The sequence below is a fragment of the Cynocephalus volans genome, chromosome X (genome assembly GCF_027409185.1).
Source record: "Cynocephalus volans isolate mCynVol1 chromosome X, mCynVol1.pri, whole genome shotgun sequence".
Taxonomy (NCBI): domain Eukaryota; kingdom Metazoa; phylum Chordata; class Mammalia; order Dermoptera; family Cynocephalidae; genus Cynocephalus; species Cynocephalus volans.
The window spans coordinates 105,182,438-105,203,127 of NC_084478.1; the positions used below are offsets into that span (position 1 = coordinate 105,182,438).

The 20,690-nt window shown below is 35.2% G+C and overlaps 1 protein-coding gene across 2 annotated transcripts in view; it reads left to right on the forward strand.

Moving 5' to 3' along the window:
• DIAPH2 (diaphanous related formin 2) overlaps window positions 1-20,690 on the forward strand; it is an 834,932-nt gene that overhangs the window by 392,182 nt on the left and 422,060 nt on the right. For both annotated transcript variants that reach the window (XM_063083053.1, XM_063083052.1), the window contains one exon: window positions 18,598-18,699. In XM_063083053.1, the coding sequence (XP_062939123.1) occupies window positions 18,598-18,699 (102 nt within the window). The remainder of the gene's footprint in view (window positions 1-18,597; window positions 18,700-20,690) is intronic.

Genomic DNA, 20,690 nt, shown 5'->3' on the forward strand with positions numbered 1-20,690 from the left:
TTACTAATTAAACAGTTCATGCAATGTCTGTCTTTGGAATTTAGAGTAGAATTAAATTATCCTTTAAAATATATTTTTCCAGTATTAGAAGACATTAGAAATACCTTCATTAACATTCATTATTGTTTATGTTGTGAAATATATAATTAGGTGCCAAGAAATAAAGACTTAATTTTACTTGATGCAATATAAGGGGCACTGGATTCCATTTCTGCACTAATAAGCAGCGTTCTAGTCAAATGAAAGTATAGTTCAACTACTAATAAGACCATCATTTATTTTATCCCATATGAAGGATTCACGGTGATGGAACCATTTAATGAAATGAAGTATTTCAGTTTTGTGAGAAAAATAAGAGTAAATACTTTGGCCTTCATTTTGTAATTTTTTTTCAATGTATTTAGCTGAATAGAGTTGAAAAATTAGTTGCTTCTCAGGAAAAGCAAATAAGGTGTCTGCTTTTCTTCCTTCAGTGCTATGACTAATTGCCACATTGTCTCCTTGGAGTTTCTACTCTTCAGTGGTTTATACTTAAAATACCACTCTGAGTATAGTGGGAAAAAACTGTGTTTTGGGTTTCAGTCATTTACTCCTGTATGACCTTGAGCAACTCACTTTTTAAATTTCTTGCCTATAGAAGGGGAAAAATATATATTTACAAAACTAGATTATTATAAAAATTGAATATGAGCATGTTAAAACCTTTGCAAACTATAAAATGCTAAACAAATAGAACACAAATAGAATGAGTGTCTTGGATATCTAACCTCTCACCTTTTCTAATCCTTTATCTAAAGATAATTAACTCTCCACTTGAACATTCAATTATCACTTGAAAGAACATCCCTAATAGAACTCATATTGTTCCTTCCCACAAATAAAGGCCTGTCTTCCTTGTCTCCTGGAATTGTTTTCATCCCTTCTCTCCTCTTTGTCCCTGCCTGAGACTCACCCCTGCTCGTCATGCATTCTTACTGATCCATTCACTGAAGATTTATGAGATCCACTCCTACTTCCTATTCCCATAGGACTACTTAGTGTCAGATTTATGGATTTCCCCTTCTTGACTCTTTAGATCTGTTTTATCTTAGAATTTCTGAGAATTATAAGAACCACCTCATGTCCTTTATTGAACAAAAAAAAGGTCTCTATGAAAGTAAGCGTAAGGACTCCATACAATATCAAAGCAATATTTACATACAGTTATGATTAGTGCTAGGTGTTTCTGCCAGTTCTAAATATTTCTGTCATAGATGACTTCTTTCAGAATTCTTATGCATTTTGAGGTGAAACCTGTTCTCATCTACGCAGATTCCCTGGGCCTCAGCTGCATATGTTGAGAGGTGTGGTTCAGCCAAGGGGATGTTGGTGGTCTCCGTTAGCCTAAGTATGTGCAAGCAGTGTATTTGGCACGCTGGATCCAAAGGGAATAGGCACTAGGTTCAGTTTATGTAAGTTCCATGTTGTCTAAAATTTTAAAAACAAAAACGTGGGTACTTCCAGATGAAGAGATTTTCTATTGATGATGAGCTATATCACAGATAGGGAAGCTTTTGTTATTGGCTTCCCTAAATTCATGAAGAATATTTGAAGTAGTATAAAGACAGTAGATACCAAACAGAATGCATATAATGTGAAGGTGCACTTCCCCTTTGGACAGGGCATGTTGCAGGTCTAGAGAAGGGTGGAGCTTACCTAATGTGAGCTTGGGAATGTTTACCAGGCATCCTCCTTTGATCCTGAATGGACGGACTCCTCTCATCTGATCCTATTCTCAGTTCTCCTCAAAAGGACCAGCAGGTCAAGTGTCACCAAGAGGGCAGGCTTTCAGAGGATGGGTAACCAGTTGATGACAAAGTAAACAGTCACATAGGAGTGACTACTTGGAGTGGCACTACATCTGAAGTAAAGCCAAGGTTTCACAAAATGATAAACTCTGCTTGCAAACTAACAGAAAATGATAGTTTCACAAAACGATAAACTCTGCTTGCAAACTAACATAAAGTACATGGAATAACAAATGTATTCGGTCACCCTGTATTGATATACTGTCTTATATATGTTAATTAATAATCATTTGATTTTTGTGGGATTTGGCATTGGCATATGTTCCAGATCCTCTCTCCATATAATTTCTCATTGCTTTGTATTTGATGGTAGAGTGGTGGGCGGTAGAGCTTGTTCAATGACTATTTATAAAAAAATATAAACACATATTGTTAGTTGGGAAAACAGTTTTTGAGGATTGCAATGAAAACTGTTATTGGCTTTATATCTGTTAGAAACTCAGTGCCCCAGGCCAAGTACACTTTTATTGGTTATTTTCATAGATAATTTGAATACTGCTTTGGGGGGGAAATATTTCAAACAAAACTAGATTTGTAATTTGTTGTACGATTTCTTCAGTTTCTGTTTGACTAGCTCCCCTCAGCTCATGGTGCAAATGAATGCCTAAGAGTCAGGAGTTGTTCAGGATCATCTGATTGTCTTTTTATTCTTTTTAAAGTCAATTGACCATGTGAAAATGTATGGGGTGTTTGGAAAGAGTCCACAAAAAGCCAACAACAACAAAAAACAGGTTTGAAATAGATGAGTTTAAGCCTCAGGGATTATTACTTAGTCTTCAGAGGAAAAGCACACTGAGGAGTGTGTTTGTACATTGCAAATGTGAACAGTCATTATTTATATGATGGTGACCAGCTGAAAAATGCCTATGACTGGCTCATCAGAAGAAATCCATATTGAATTGGATCAGATAAATAGAAGGCTAAGTCCCAAACTGTAAAGTTTTAAGGCAATGATGTGAACTCTCCCAGAGTAATCAAGAATATCTGAGGACAGGTTGAATTAAGTTTTACAAAAGGGTCATTTCAGATACTCCTCTAATATTAGGCTGTATGTGTACAGTTCAAAGTGTAGCATTAATAAAATGTAATATATGCCCACATTACCAATACCTATGAAGCCCATTGTTTACTGCTTCTCCCCAGTAGAAACTATTATTCTGAAACTTCGACTCATCATCCCCATGCTTTCCTGTATAATTTTGCCACATAAGAATGTGTCTCTAAAATATATGTTGTTTTGTTTTTGTTTTTCTTTTAACTTTGAATTAATGGAATCATATTGCATACATGTTCTAAAGCTAAATTTTTAACTTTTTTGAGATTCATTCGTTTTGATGTGTGTAGCTATTTTATTTTTTTTAACTTTTGCTCTGGTGTAGTGTTTCATAGTAAGCATATTCCATGATCTGTTTGCCTCTTATCCTGTCAGTGAACATTGGACTGTTCTTGGTTTTGTTTTATTATTATTGTGGTTATTGTTATGCTTATCATTATCATTAATACCACTAGTACAAATAATCTTTCCATGAATATTTGTGTATGTGCTCTTGGTACAAAAGTCGAAGAGCTCCTCTAGGTTAGTGGTTCTCAAAGTGTGATTGCAGGACCAGAAGCTTTGGCATCACCTGGGAACATATTAGAAATACAAAATCTCCATCCCTAATGCAGACTTATTGACTCAAACTTTGGAGGTGGGGTCCAGCAATGTGTGTTCAGCCCTCCATGTAATTCTGTAACACATTCTAGATTGAAATTGGTTCTAGGGTCTCAGAATTGCTGGGTTATGGAGTGAATTCATCTTCAGCATTACCATATAATGCCAAATTATTTTCTCAAGTGGTGTGTTCAGTTGGTATTTGTGTGTTCAGTTAATATTTTCTTGATTTCTAAAGAGGTTGGGCATCTTCAGGGCCATTTGTGGGCCACTTATGGGTCATTTCTCTTTCTTCTATAAAATACTTGATTGAATCTTTTATCCACTTTTTTCTCTTACTGTATTGCTTATCTTTTTCGTGTTGATTTGTATGAGTTCTTGATGTATCTGGAATAGTAATGTTTTTGTTGCCTATGTGTTACAAATATTTTCCCCCCTTTTTATCTTTTCACTTTCTTTATGGTGTCTTTTCATGAACGGTTGTTGCTAATGTTAATGTAGTCTGATTCATCAGCCTTTTTTGTGTGTGTTTCTATGTCTGTTTGAGGAAATTCCTTTCTTATATAAGGTCATAAAGATATTATCCTTATATTTCCCTTTAAAAGTTTTAAGAAGGTTGTCTTTTACCTTTAAGTCTTTAATCTACCTGGAATTGATTTTTGTGTATACTAAGAGGAACAGATCCAATTTCATTTTTGTATATACGAATAACTATTGTCCCAGCATTATTTATTAAATAATCCATCTTTTTCCTAATTTTCATAATGTTGCCTCTGTCTTATATCAACTGTCCAAGTGTGCATGGCTCTATTTCTGGAGTTTTTATTCTGATCCTTTGGCCCATTTGTCTAACCCTATGCCAATTACACATGCTTTTTGATTATTATATAATTATAATAAGATTTGATACGTGGTAGAGAAAGTCAATCCATATTCTTATTGTTCTTCAAAGAGTATCTTGACTATTACTTTCCCTTTGATCAGCCACATAAATTTTAGAATCAGCCTGCCAACTTCCAACAAAACAACAAAAATTCTGTCAGGGTATTTGATTGGAATTGCATAAACTATCTGGATAAATTTGGGTATAGTGATTCTATCTTTGAATATGGCATGTGTATATGTTTCTTTATACAGTAGTACCCCCTTATCCCTGCTTTTGTCTTCAACAGTTTTAGCTACCCGTGGTCAAACGCAGTCCAAAAATGTTAAATGGAAAATTTGAGAAACAATTCACAAGTTTTAAATTGTGTACCATTCTGAGTAGTGTGATGAAGTCTTGTGCTGTCCTGCTCTGTCCCACCCAGGACATAAAGCATCCTTTTGTCCAGCGAATCCCCACTGCCAACACTCACTGCCCGTTTAGTCTCTTAGTAACCTTTTCGGCTATCAGATCCACTGTTGTGGTGTTGTGGTGCTTGTGTTCAAGTCACCCTTATTTTACTTCATAATGGCCCCGAAGTGCAAGGGTAGTGATGCTGGCAATTCATATATGCCAAGGAGAAGCTGTAAAGTGCTTCCTTTAAGTGAAAAGGCGAAAGTTCTTGACTTCATAAGTAAAGGAAAAAAGTCCTGTGCTGAGGTTGCTAAGGTCTATGGAAGGAACAAATCTTCTATCTGTGAAACTGTGGAGAAGGAAAAAGCAATTCATGTGCAGTATGTCCAGGACTTCAGCCATCCAGTGGGGGTCTTGGAACGAATCCCCTGCAAATAATGGAGGACTACTGTAACATATTTCAAGAACCATATACTCATATATTTTCCTTAATAAATGACAGCCTCCTACCTTATATGTTTTTCTGTATTTTATTTTTTTAACTTAATATTAGACTTTAAAAAAAAAACTGTTTTACACGTTTGCGTAGATTTACCCACATATTTAACGTATTTGTATACCTTCCTTCTTGTATAACAGAACTTCCTCCTAGGATCGTTTTTTACTTCTTCCTGAAACAAGCCTTTTAGAGTACTTTTAGTTTCTCTGATAATGTACAAGCATACTTCAAATAGTTCGTGGAAAAATAGAAGTAAAAGATAATATGAATTTTTTCATGAATGTTTTGAAGTACCTTTGTATTTATTTCACTCTTGTTCTGAAAAGATATCTTCACTGGGTATATAATTCTAGCTTGCCAACTATTTTCTTTTAGCAGTGTGAAGAGATTATTTCACCATATTCTGGCTTCCATTGTTAAATGAGGTGTAGTCTAAATTGACATTCCCTGGGAAATAATCTGTTTTTCTGGGGTTTTTTTGTGATCCTCTTTTTGCCTTTGGTGTTCTGTAGTTTTGTTATAATGTGTGTTTGTGTAGATTTCTTTTATTTTTCCTTTTGTTTATCATGAGTGAATAGACTTCCTTAATTTAAAGATTGTTCTGCTTCATCAATTCTGGAAAATTATTAGCCATTTTGATTTAGAATATTGTTTCTCTCCCATGATCCAATTGATCATATTTTAAGGAATGTCACTCTCTTTTTTAAAAAAACTTCTCTTTCATATTTTGTTTTTACATATTCTAGTCCAGTGGGTTATTTTTCAGGCCTACCTTCCAATTCACTAAGTCTTTTATGATTGTTCTAATCTTCTGATTAACTCATTTAATGAGTTTCTAATGTCAATTATTGTATTTTTTATATCTAGAAATGCTTTGTTTTTCAAATACTATGTCTTACGTTTTTATATATGTCTTACGTTCTGTTATTTGTTTTTACTGGCTCTTAACTAATGTTTGTTTGCTTCTTCCTGTGTTATCCACATTTATATTGTGAACTGATTGCTGAATCTTTATCTGTGGAAATTCTTTGAATGTGGAGTTTAAAGGTACTTTTCTTCTTTGAAATTTGCATGATTTATTGCCAGGTGTCTGGGAGCACTACCAAAGAGCAATCACTATAAATTTAAATTCTCAGCATAATTTTTGGCAACTAAGTAGTTTAATTCTGGCCCAAAAGCTGCATGGATACTGCCCTGTGGTTAGATGTTTCCGACAGAGAAGCCCCTTACCCCTAATTCCAGAGTCAAGACAAAAGCAGACAAGATTCTTTACTGTTTTCTTCTGCAGGTGGGCTTAAGGTAACCCCTTCCCTGGGGATATTACCTTTTGGGGTTCTAGTACATAAGGGATTTAATTTGCTCTCTCATCTTGTGAAAGGTCTAGGCTTTGTGTACTATCCTGTATTTGAAGCCCATTAAAGCTAAAAGCTCTAGACTGCTGGAGATTGGTATGTTCCCAGGGCAGTCTTAGCCTTCCGTGTTGGTTATGTCTCTCTTGATTAGTGCTTTCTTTTTTTTTTCTCTTGGGGAACTTGGGGATGGGTGGGGAGTAAATATTTTTTTCTTAATTTCTTTCTTGCCAGTTTAGCTTTTCATCTAAAGAAATTTTGAAATAATTTTATCCAGCATTTTAGGTGTTTTCTAAATTGATGTTTTCCAAGATAACTAACTAGTCAACTATATTGCTAGAAGCAGAAATTTTTTCTAAAGGATCTGTATGATGCTTTTACTGGGAAGTTGAGGTAAACATTATGTACTGCTAATTTGCCACCATGTTCAGGTTAGTTTATTTTAAGTTTTGCAGATGCCAAGTGTTGTTTCTGCTTAGTTTAAAAAAAAATAAGTGTCAGCTTGACATACATATCTTTTTTTGTGTGTGTGACCAGTAAGGGGATCGTAACCCTTGGCTTGGTGTTGCTGCACCGCACTCAGCCAGTGAGCGCACCAGCCATCCCTATATAGGATCCGAACCCACGGTCTCGGCGCTCCCAGCACTGCACTCTCCCGAGTGAGCCACGGGTTCGGCCATTGACATACATATCTGATGTGTCAACATTCTTAGGGTATTATGGATACTTTGTTTGACTTTATATTCCTTTAATCTAAGGGATACTTTTACTATACATAGTACTTATACTATATTTGTTTTGGATGTAGGCATCTGTAGTACCTAAATGAAAATAGAAAAGTAAATACTTAATGATAGCCAATCATTACACATGGTTTCTATTACAAATCTTTCAAACTAATTGAAGTGATTTACTTGGAGCTATAATGATCTTGGGAGTGGAAACAAACTCATGTTTTTGTGTGGATTGTTTTCCTAGGCAGTGAAGTGTTTCTGTTTTTGTATCTGCATGGGAGTGGTAGCATTCTGATTTATCATGTTTCATTTAACTGTATGGACATTCTGTATGCTAATTTTCATAGTCTGCATAGAATTGCATAGTCTCATATGCTCAAACAAAAATCATAGAGGGGAAACGCTGACTTCTAAAATTGAAATGATTGGGTACAGCATTAGAATATATCTCTTCTATACTTGAATGAAATTTCCAGATGGTCCATCAGGGCAGTCCACATAAAGTGCATTGCACCATTCTCATTTCAAGGCTTATGAGCTGTTAACACCCTTCAACCTCTACAATGATTCTACATAGGGGTCTTGAATGTTGGGGTAGAATTCAGCTTTGGAAGCATCTACATGTAGTATTTTATAGTAATGAATCCTTGCATTGGTTTGTGACAGTTTACCAGGGCTGTGACAAGGTGATATATAATAAAATCAAAGTGTAGCATAAACAGGATATTGTACACCTGTCAACCTATTTTGTCTACTAAAAATAATTCTATTGTGTTTCTGAGAACATTAGTTTGGCCTCTTATAATAAAAATATACTATGTTTTATTTGAAATATGTTAATTTAAAATACATGAAAGAGATATAATTTGTAAAAGAATATTAATAGCATTATACTTAGGAAGAATATATTACATTTAGACATGGGTGTAAACACCTCATATGCTATTCAATACTCATAATGAGTCATTTATTTTGTGTTCTATTTTTTAATGCTTAAAATCACCTTTTAGGTTTAATATGTTTTACCATTTTAATTTTAGAGTACAAAGTGGGGCATAAACAAATTAAAGTTAATTAGCATCAAAGGAATACTTTTCATTATCATCTTTTAGATTAATTGCACATCATATATACTATTTTAGAAAGCAATATGTTTCTTCTGCAAATAGGGTCATGACATTAGTAGGAGTTGAATTTTATGTACAAAGTAGTCACAATTTTTCCTTTTATGATTATAGAAGTTGTAAATATATCTGTGATCTCCACTAATCCATTTAGTACAGAGCTAGAGCATGATGAAGAATTTAATTGAACTTAAATTAGGAAATGTTTAAATGCCATGTGATTTTCCTGGCCCAGATTTTTGGCTGTGGAATGTAAAGGAAGGGTTGAACCTGAAAGAGATTTTGCCAGGACGACTCATCAGAACTTGTGACTAAACAGTAATTACCAGTTTGAAAGCTTAGAAAATGGAGAACATGCCAGTCTTGGTGGCAGGATGGGGTCATTAGGAGAAGCCAATAAGGGGTCGGGACGAGGGGTCAGAGTGAGGATGAGTTCTTTAAATTTCTTCAGTTTGCATTATTGATGAGACATCTAGGTGGGGATGCCAATTAGAAACATGGAACTTGAGGATGAGTAGGAGTGGTCAGGGCTGCAGATGTTCATTTGACATTATTAGTCCTGAGGTGATATTGATCCTGGGAAAGTCAATGAGCCTTCTAGGGGACTGAGTATAATCTGAATGTTAAGTCTCAGAATTTCGAATAATTCCTGTAGGAAATGTTTCCCTACCTGGGCCAAGTTAAAGATTAAATAGGTAGGAAGCCTGTAATAGCCTGCCTATTTGTATGACTCCAAGATCAGGAATTTTCTCTTCAGATTTTCAACGCTTGTGTCCTTTTACCAACTAATGTTTTTTGAAAGTAGTGGCTCCATGGAAAGGGCTTAAAAAGCTCCCCCTGAGTGCTTTAGGTAAATTAATCAGAATTTTAACATAATTTTGTGTGTTGACTCTTGGAATTTAATTTAAGAGTTACAGAAATGTTAGGAACTTCAGGTCAAAGAGAGAGAAGCATACCATCATGACCTGACAGGAAATATATTTCGAATCAAATGGAACACAAATTACTGTCAGTTATATGTCGATTGTGGTTCTACTGTATGAACAGTAGCATACCCGGCTGGCCTTTTTGGATGTATAATTTTCATTAGGACAGAATCTCCATTGGCAAACGTGGTGGCAGTCACATAGTAGGCAGCCAGAATATATTGTCTGAATGGATGGATGAAACACAAAATAAGTATAGAACCAGGCCTTGGCATCAAAGTGCTGCCCATTTAACTGAAAAAAAAGAACAAGAGCACATGAATGTGATTTAAGAACCTAAATATACACGTATACACAGACACGAATTTGAGCCATAAGCCATAAGAAAGTGTTGAAAAACATTGCATAATAAATAATAATAGTTAAGGAACTGGGTTTTCTGACCAAGCAAAATGTAGGAGGGGTGTGTTAAAATGATAGAGATTTAGCCAAGGCTTTGGGGGAAACGTTTGTTATCTGGACTTAAAAAAAAAATAAAATATTGGTCAATATAAGTTAAAATAATACTGTTATATATAAATATTACGTGTGTGTATATATGTGAAATACTGTAATAATATATTTTTAAAAAGAAATATTGGCCCCAATCCATTTATGTGGAAATGATAGAATTAATCAGAGTGAACCTACCTTGGCTGTCCTACTACTAAAATGACTTAACGAGATATAAGACAAAAAAGAAAGGTTATGTTTTGGCAAGAAGGAAAGGGCATTATGGTTCAATACCTTTACTTAACTAACCTTTAAGTGTGCAATTAACATTTAAAAGAAACAAAGTTTTGGAAGTATTATAGAGTAATTGCAGAAATGTGAAAAGTAGTTAAAAGCCTTGGTCTGTTAGGAGAAATTCCTTCAGATAACACTGACAGTCATCAGAAAGTGAATTTGTGATGCGTAAAAGATGAAGAAAAATTTGCTCATTTGGTGACATAGTTACTGCTTTCTCCTTTGTTGTTTTCTCTGTGAACTTCAGCTCATTGACATTTACTAGGATGAAACTTTCATACTGACCCAGAATTGATCTTTTAAACATAAATCTTGAAGTATTTGAAAGAACGATTTTCAGTAGTAAGCAGCAGCGGGGGAGGGAGAAAGGGAAGGACTTGTGCCTTGAAACTTTGCAGGATATTTGCCTCTTAACTCACAGTTTGTCAGAATCTGTTGTACAGGTGTTTAAAAATTTATCATTTCTATCCTCTGCTACTATGAACAGCTTTTCACTTACAGTGAGTGTAGGGGGTGTCTGAACTATCATCTCAGCTTTGCAATTTATTTAGAGAACAGAAGTAGTTGTAAGATCAATGAAGCACTAAATTCAAAAGCTATTTTAATTTTTTTTTTTTTTTTTTTTTTAAGTACAGAGTCCTTGGACAACAGGAATTTTAAAACACTGGCCTGATTCATATAAGTTCACCTGTATTTTCTTGCTCCTGCTCCTAGCTGCTGTTGCAGGCCCCTAACTCTTTTCAAAAGCCCCTGCATTAGATGTTTCTCGAGGCCTCAGGGAATAGCTGAATTTGTCAGCTTCCTTGTAGCAGCTGCAGGTGATTTTCCTCAGTTCCTGTTTCGAACCTGTTCCCTAGGGACAACTTTGTGTGGGGAGAGGGGAGGAGTTTCCCATGGGACACAGTTGGTTGTGTACTGAAGCTTTCTAGGTGCCAAGGGTGGGGGTGTTCTGTGGCAAAATATGGAAACATGTCTTTCTTCCTTTTCCTCCTTTTTTATATACTTGATTAGAGGAGTACCAAAGCAATGCTCTCACACAGCTGTCCTTTCCACAGCACTCAGACATTTGACCATGTTGAGAGTGAGTAGGCTGAGTCTGGAGAGACACATCCAAGAAACAAATATGCTGTACTCAGAATCACCCCAACCCATTCCACATTGCAGGCTTGCTTGCTACACTCAGCCTCTCTGCTTGCTGCACTCAGCCTGTCTGCTTGCTGCTGGCTTCCTCTCCTTCAGGAGATTTCTCTCCCAGGAGGCCCTGTAGTCCACTGCACAAATAGATGTCAGACTGATTCCTACCCCTGTATACACAGTCTCAAGCTGTGCCTCGAACCCTTACATTTTTTTCCATTTTCTCACCTGATGTGCTTTTGATGCATAGGTGAAGGAGAGTAGAGGCAAATAAATACTACTAGGATTCTCTCTCCTCTATGTCTTCTTATCCTCGTCCCTCTTCTCTTCAGGAATTTTTGGGCATGAAAACGTATTATTGTCCAATCTTACACTACATCTTTGTCCACAAAAAGTTTAGTATGTATGGAAAAAGATAAGATATCTTTAGACATTGGCTTTGATGACCACTTGCAACATGGGATCCTACAGGTGATTGACTCATTCAATTGATATGTAGTATAATAGTAGTCTGTATTTGCTGCACATTTGAGATACTGAGTTTTATTCCAACCCTTATTTGCAAATAGAACCTACTAAGCACTGGCAGTTATGTAAGTTTATAACACACTCATAAACAGTATCCAGAGTCAAAATACATCCAAGGCCACTGAATGTGTTAAATATTTCATATAGCTGAACAGAGAAAGAAAAGATATGTCACCTCCCGCTGTGGAGTCTGCATTCTGAGGATGAGTTAACAGGTTACCTATAGCTAGAAGAGAAATAAAATAACAGCCAAAAGTTTCACATTCTGAGCTGAAATTCTATTTTAGGCTTGCTTGATTCATTCTGTGATACTTGTTTTCACAGTTAAAACTTAAAATTGGGATTGAGAGTTTTAAATATGCAGAATTGATTTTTGAAAATAATTTTAATAATGTTTTTACTCTTTCTAATTTAGTTTCACCATAGCACAGAATTATTCAAGTTACCAAACTGAGTCTTTCTTTGTGTTTCTTAATAACATATTTCACAAAAAAATATCTCATTAACAGTAAAATTTTAAAAAACAATTGAGTAATTTCCTTGCATCAAATATATTTTTGAAAAATAGAAATAATTGGTATTTTCTTACCTTCTACATTCTATAAGACAAAATGATATTAATGAAGCAAAAAAATGGATGCGTTTGGTTTCATTTCAATATACGTATACATGGTTATGTCTGATGCTGGAGGAGAGGAGAGGCCCAATAGCAGGCCATAACCCACCCTGTCCTCTTACAAGGTTCTTGACTCTGCCACAGGAAAGAATTAAAGAGCAGAGTCACAGTAGAAAGTGCTAACAGGTTTAATATAATAATAGGAGATACAGATTTTACAGAGAGAGTGTAGCCTGGCTCAAGAGACTGAGCAGGGCTTACACTAAGTTTAATGTCAAAGTAGAAATACACACTTAAAGTTTTGTACAGACTGCAGGCTGGCTCAGGAGTGAGCAGCCACTTGCTGAAAGTAAGTTTGATACAAAAGGAAGCATATACACCACCACTGGCAAAGTAGGGGTTGGCCCCAGGAAAGTAAGAAACTACCCAGCCTTCTGCTGGAATTCAGCTTTTATAGTTTCGCTATCTAATACATATTCATTCTGCCTAATGAATATCCAACAAGGGGGGGGGTTTCCCAGTTATGTAACATAGTCTTGCACATGCTCACTTGGTCTCTTTTTAGGGCATGTTCATTGGTCAAATTCTATCACATGCACAGAACATATTCAAGAATATTCTGTGCTCTTTAGCACCTCTAGTGGAAGGTCATTCAAAGGATAAATTCCACTTTATTGAGCATGCTTGGCTACTAGGTTTATATAGCCCCTTCCTACTGAGCATGCCCAGCCACAGGATTTGTATAAGTCAGCACCCTGAGGTCTCAATTTCTCTGTGTTGGTGCTGAAAATAGGTCCAACAAGCAACAGAGACTGTTCTCTAGGGGAGGGCCTAGAGGAGGGGCTTGAGGCCTTGGGGAGTGGCTTGAAACCCAGAGGTGTGTCCTGAAACCCAAACCCATGGAAACTGAGGACCTCCTATCTCATATCCATACTTGTATTTCATCTATGTCAACGGATACAGTATTTTTAAAGTTGAGTCTCATTAGTTAGACCATGGGTGCCATTGCATGCCTAGAGATTAATAGAAAGGCCAGATTGAGTGGGAGGAAAGAAAAGATAAATGGGGAGAACAAAAGGGCACTTGCAGAGGGGTAAGATACAGTTGTTTTCCATGGGATTTGTGCTATGTTACCTACCCTCCTTTTTTTATTGTGGAAAATATAGAACATAGAATTTATCATTTTACCCATTTTAAATGTATAATTAAGTGGTACTAAGTACATTTACATTGTTGTACAACACATCACCACTATTTCCAGAACTTTCTCATCATCCTGAACAGAAACTCTGTACCTGTTAAGTAATAACTCCTTATATCCTTCTCTCCCCAGCTCCTGGTAGCCTCTATTCTACTTTCTGTCTGTAAAAATTTGCCTATTCTACATACCTCGTATAAATAGAATTATACAGTAATTGTCCTACTGTGTCTATTTCACTAAGCAAAATGTTTTCCAGGCTTATCCATGTTGTAGCATATATCAAAACTTCATTGTTTTATGACTAATATTCCAACGTATATATATAATACATTTTATCAGTGCATCTGTTGATAGACAGGTGAGTTGTTTCTACCTTCTGGATATTAAATAATGTTGCTATGAATATTTGTGTACAGTATCTGTTTGAATCTCTGTTTTCAGTTATTCTGTGTCCATACTAGATATATTAATCAGGATTCTCCAGCAAAACAGAACCAATAGCATATATGTATATATATATAGAGATTTATTATGAGGAATTGACTCACTCCACTATGGAGGCTGAGAAGTCCCACAATCTGCCATTTACAAGCTCGAGACCCAGGAAAGCCAGTGGTGTAATTCCAGTCTGAGTCCTGAGTATGACAGCCTGAGAACCACGGGAGCCAGTGGTGTAAATCTCAGTCTGAGGACAGGAGAAGATCAGTGCCCTAGCTCAAGCAGGCAGGCGTGAAGCAAAAGGGGTAAATTCGTCCTTCCTTTGCCTTTTTGTTCTCCTCAAGCCCTGTACAGATTGGATGATGCCTACCTACATTGGGGAGGTCAATCTAGTTTACTGAATCCACCAATTCAAATGCTAATCTCATCCAGAAACATACTTACAAACATACCCAGAAATAACGTTCAATCTGGGCACCTCTTGGCCCAGTCAAATTGACACATAATTATCACATTAGGGGTGGAATTGTGGGGTCATGTGGCAATTCTGTGTTTAATTTCTGAGAAAAAACCAAACTGTTTTCCACAGTGGCTGCACTGTTTTACATTCCCCTCAGCAATGCACAGTGATTCCTATTTTTCCACATTCAGGCCAACACTTATTTTCCATTTTTTAAAAAATAATAGCCATTCTCGTAAGTATGAAATAGTATTTTATTGTGGTTGCTATTTTGATGCTAGTGTTTATAAAATTATTGTCTTAATTTCCTTTTAAGATTGTTTGTTGCTAATCAGTAGAAATGCAACTGATTTTCGCAGGTTGATTGTGTATTTTGCAACTTTGCTAAATTTATTTATTTGCTCTAACAGGTTCATTTGTGGATTATTTAGTGTTTTCTACATTCTATTCATGTGTTCTGTGAACAGAAATAATTTTACTTCCTCTTTTCCAATATGAATGCCTTTATTTCCTTTTTGCCTAATTGCTCGTGTTAGAACTTCTTATGCTATGATGGATATAAGTAGTGAAAACAAGCGTCCTTGTCTTGTTCTTGATCTGAGCAGATAACCTTTCAGTCTGTTGCCAGTGATAATGATGTTAGCTGTGGGTTTTTCATATATGAGCTTTATCATTTTGACAAAGCTTTCTTCTATTTCTGGTTTAGAGTGTGTTTTTCTCATGAAAGGGTGTTTGATTTTTATAAAATTATTTTTCTGTATCAAAATGACTGTGTGGATTTTTTCCTTTATTTTATTAATGTGGTGTATTACATTGATTGGTTTTTGTATTTTTTGTACACTGAACCACACTTGTATTCTGGGGATAAATCCTACTTGGTCATGGTGTATAAACCTTTTCTTATGCTCTGAATTCAGTTTGATATTTAGTGTCCTTTCATTTCTTGCAGGACAGGTCTGCTAGTGATAGATTATCTTAGTTTTGTTTTGTGTTTTCTTTGTTTGGGAATGTCTTAATTTCTCCTTCATTGTTGAGGGAGAATAGTTTTGATGGACATAGAATTTGGGGTTGACAGTTTTTTCTTTCAGAAACTTATGCATGTTACTCCATTGCCTTCTGGTTCCTATGGTTTCTGATGAGGAATTAGGTATTAATCTTATTGAAGATCCCTTGTATGTGACAAGTCACTTCTCTCTTGCTGCTTTAAAAATTCTCTCTTTGTTTTGGGGATTTGACAATTTGATTATAATGTGCTCAGTGTGTGGATCACTTTAAGTTTATCCTCACGAAGTTGATGAACTTTTTGGATGTATGTATTTATGTCTTTCATAATAGTTGAAAAGTTTCAGCCATTATTTCTTCAGATGTTTTTTCTGTCCCTTTTTCTTTCTCTTTTTCTAGGAGTCTTATGATGCATGTGTTGTTATGCTTATGATGTCCTACAAATCCCTCAGGCTCTGCTCATTTTTCTTTACTCTTTTTTCCTTCTGTTCCTCAGACTGAATCATTTCAATTTCTTAGTCTTCAGATTTACTTATCCTTTATTCTATCTGCTCAAATCTGCTGTTGAACCCCTCTAGTGAGATTTTCATTTCAGTTTTTGTACTTTTCATTTCTCTAATTTCCATTTTGTTCCTTTTTATAATTTCTACCTCTTTATTAATAAATTCTGTTCATATGTTGTTTTCCTAATTTCCTTTAGTTGTTTTTCCATAGTATACTTAGTTCATTGGACATATTTAAGACAGTTGATTTAATGTTTTTGACTAGTAACTCCAATGTCTTGTCTTCTTCAGGGATGGTTTCTTCTGAATTAGTTTTTTACTTTGCATGGGCTTTACTTTCCTGTTTCTCTTTATGCTGTGTAATTTTTGTTGAGAACGAGAAATTCTGAGTATTATAATGTGGTAACTCAGGAATTCTGAGTCTGCCATTCTTACAGATTGCTGATTTTTGTTTGTTGGGCACTATAACCATTCACTGGTGACTTTTCCAAATAATTTTTGTGAAATGTGTGTTCCATGTTGTATTTTGAAGTTTGCATTTTGTTATTTCTGCTGTTAGCTAGTGAACTGAAAAAGATTTCCTTAAAGGCAGAGCAGGGAAATGTTTTTGTCTGTTTAAATCTTCTGATAGATGTCATCAGCTCATCAGTTGCTGTAGCCCAAGATGGTTGAAACCAAGGCAGTCCCCTCATGGAAATGCCATACCAATCAAAATGTACAACCTCAAACTTTTGGAGAACAAGATCCCACTGCCCACCCTGACATTGCCCTACACTTCAAGGAGCTGTTTCATGCATGTTGCTCTCTTACTAGAAAACAGCAGCATGTCCCTTCATCAAACACTGCTCTTGTTGTTGCAACATCCAGTCTGGTTACAGATTTTGAAATAGTTTGTTCCAGTTACTCTTTCCAGCTCAGTGGTTAATTTGCTAAAAGGACCAATCCCTTGAGTTTACTTCTCCACTATTTTGCATCAGCCCTATTGGATTAGAATGTTTTCTGTTGCCTATAACATAATACCTGAAACTGGGTAATTTATAAAGAAACAAAATTTATTTCTTACAATTTTAGAGGTCAAGAAGTCCAATCTTCAGGGAACACATCTGGTGAGGGACTTGTTCTTGGTGGTGTTTCTCCACAGCAATGCAGAGTGTCACATGGCAAGAATGGGCTGAGTAAGAGAAAGTTAACCTCACTCGCTCTCCTTTTAAGGCCATAATAACCACGACCATTACTCTGTGAATGGATTAATCCATTCAGAAGGCCACAATCCTCACAATCTAATTACCTTCAAAAGGTCCCACCTTTCAGATACCATAATTGAATTTCCTACCCTCTTAACACCATTACAATAGAGATTAAATTTCTAATACATGAACTTTTGGGGAACACATTTGACCCATAGCACCTACTTTCTTTAATCTTTGTTTTCTGCTTTTCTCCCTTTTGTGTCATTTGGAATCCCATACAAGCCCCCAAAAGGTTGGTTGTAGGCTAATATAATAAGATTTAAAACTGTGCCAAAGTCCAATATAAGTTAAGATTAATTCATCAATTTTCATTCTTTTAGTCACTGTCTTAGTTCAGACTGCTAGAACAAAGTACCATAGACTGGGAGGTTTATAAACAATAGAAATTTATTTCTCACCATTTTGGAGGCTGCAAATCCAAATTTAGGGTACCAGCATGTTCAGTTTCTGGGGAGGGCCCTCTTCCAAGTTGCAGACTGCTGACTTTTCATTGCATCCTCACATGGTTAAAAGAGAGCAAACTAGCTCTCTGGCCTCTTCTTAAGAAGGTACTAATCCCATTCATGAGGGTTCCACCCTTATGATTTAATACTCCCCAAAGGCTCTACCTCCAAATACCATCACACTGAGTATTAGACTTCAACATATGAATTTTGGAGGAACACAAATATTCAATCCATTACAGGCATCAAACTTCATCACTTCTGCTTGATTCTTCAATTAAAAGTAGAAATGCATTGTGTACTTAAATACAGACATTGTAGGTAATGGGAGATTTTTGTACAGACCAGGTATAGTTATTAGATTGAACTTGGTTCCAAGTTTTGAAAAATTACAAATACTAGAGTTGATATTTTCTTTTTTAATATTATTGTACATGTGCTAAATCTACATGATATTTTTCTGTTTTCAGTTTAGATTGACTAATGATTGTGACAGGAAATAAAGGTTAAAAATTATGCTATGTGTTTAAGGTCCAGAAGGTTACTCAGTTTTGGAATGCCATTTATTCCTATTTTATCTTTTTATATAGCATTTGTGAACTACAGTGCATAGAAACCAAACAAGTTTATACATTTATATTCATATTTAATTGCATTCATTTTTAGGTCAGTTTTTGGAGGGGAAGGGAAGGGAGGATACATTGCTACTATGACAGAACCACAATCATATATTTACTATCCTGGTGAATCACTTTTAGAATTGTTAATGCATATTTAAAAGTCATATTAATAAAACACTAAACTTTTATACTTTTATTTTTTCTTAGAACCTTGTAAAACATCTTCCTGAGCAGAAGGTACTCAACGAACTAGCACAGCTTAAGAATGAATATGATGAGCTCTGTGAGCCTGAACAGTTTGGAGTTGTGGTATGTATTGAGCATAAATGCCCACAAACTCTCCTGGAAGATAACACTTGTCAGAAACAGTGAAAAGACATTTTGATTGTTGATTTTTTTTTTTTTTGTTACTTTATAGCTATGTAATGTAATATATTATTGGCTCTCAGAAAATAAATCCTTCTTTACCTGTTATTATTTGTCATGGTACTGAAAAATAATGAAATTAATTTTTACATTCACAAAATAACTCAGGACATCTCATAGAATCTTCTTTATAACAGTGTTGATATTTAATATTATTAATGCATGCAAAATAATATACAGTATTCTATCAGATATTTTTCCTTCTGCTTAGATCTTGATGTTAGAATCTGGACCCCCAAAATGTAGGCTAAGATAAAAGGGTAATAACTAGATAAATAGCAAAATAACAGGGACTCTTTTCTGTGGTGTATATTGTGTCCGAAAAAGCACAATAATTTTCAGATTTCCTATACAGTGTCATTGATTGAAAGCTTGAAATGTACTATTTCAGGTGGAAAGAAAATCTTATAAATACACATCATGCAGTTAAATCATCATGTGGCTAAATTATTTTTGGAATGGATTATTATTTTTCCTTATCTCTCCTTCATTTTAAGGGGCACAAAAGATGACTAGGTATAAGTTATGTATTAAAGAATATATTTATATATTTGAAGTATTCCCCAAACCTGCTATTCAAATAATTGGCAAAAGAATGGCAAAAAAGAGGGCATCTTGATTTATTTAATTTCTTTAAGGAAAAAGCTATTTTTTACTTAGATGTTCAACACAAGTTTGTTTGCTATATGAATATACAGTTCCATTATAGTTGCCAGCTTTACCCTGGCTCTCTGAACATTTTCTATCCACATACTAAGAAATTTTGAATTACCAGTGGACCTAATAGTCAAACATGACTGTCTGCTTTATCCAAAATATTTTATAACCTTTTTAATAGGAATATATCATAATTTATCTGATTTGGTACTTTGGAATTAAAAAATCCTTTTTAAAGTCGAACTGTGATAGGTGGGACCAAGCATGTTCCTTTTAAGCATGTGCAAATAACTGCTTGCCCATATTTAGAGCTTATTAATTGTAAGACACAGTACTGCCTACACTGATATAGAATGATTCTGTCAAATCCTTGAAAAGAAAATCAGGAATGTACATATATTTGGGATCAGATAGAGCATATAAAGGTACCTGAGGAAGGTGTTTCTCTTATTTTTGAATCAGGCAAATTAATCATCTGAATTAGCTAGATATTTTTTATTTACTAGTAGTGCTTCAGCACAATATTAAATAATAAGATTTTTCTAGACCAAAGTCCGTACTCAATACCTAAGCTACTTGGATTCATATTATAATTGAAGCAAAGCTGTATACCATTTGAGAATTCAGCTGTGTCGTGATGGTTATGAGTTTTACAGTAGGTACACTACACAATTTCTCTGAAGCCATTTTTTTTTTTTTTTACTGAATGCAGTTTATCTTGGAAGATGCATTAGTTTGCCAAGCAGGTCCTTCAAGAGGAATATCCTTGGTACCACACTGAGGAAATGAAGTTTGGGGACATAAAATGCAGTATACCTCTGAACTAAAAGCAAAATAGAAAATGGAAGAGATTTCTTGTTTATGCACAGAACCATAAATAATTCTGTGCCTGTGTGTACATGAAGTCACCTAGTCTTCTTATTTACTCTCACCATCCTTAGCTACATGTCTGTGCGGCAAAAAAGGCAAGGACATTATAAGTAGTTTACACTATATAAGTTATCTGAGACAGTATCAGTCAGAATTTGCCAAATAAAGGTTAAGTAAACTCACATTGAGGAAGATTGTTGAAATAATGATATGCCTTAATCTTTTAAACATGTATGTTTTGCAGTGGTTAGAACAGTATCTTTTATAAAATAGACAGTAAATAAATGTGTATTGAATTGAATTACAGGACAATTATTAAACCTAAGCGTGAGCCTAGGATTAAAAAA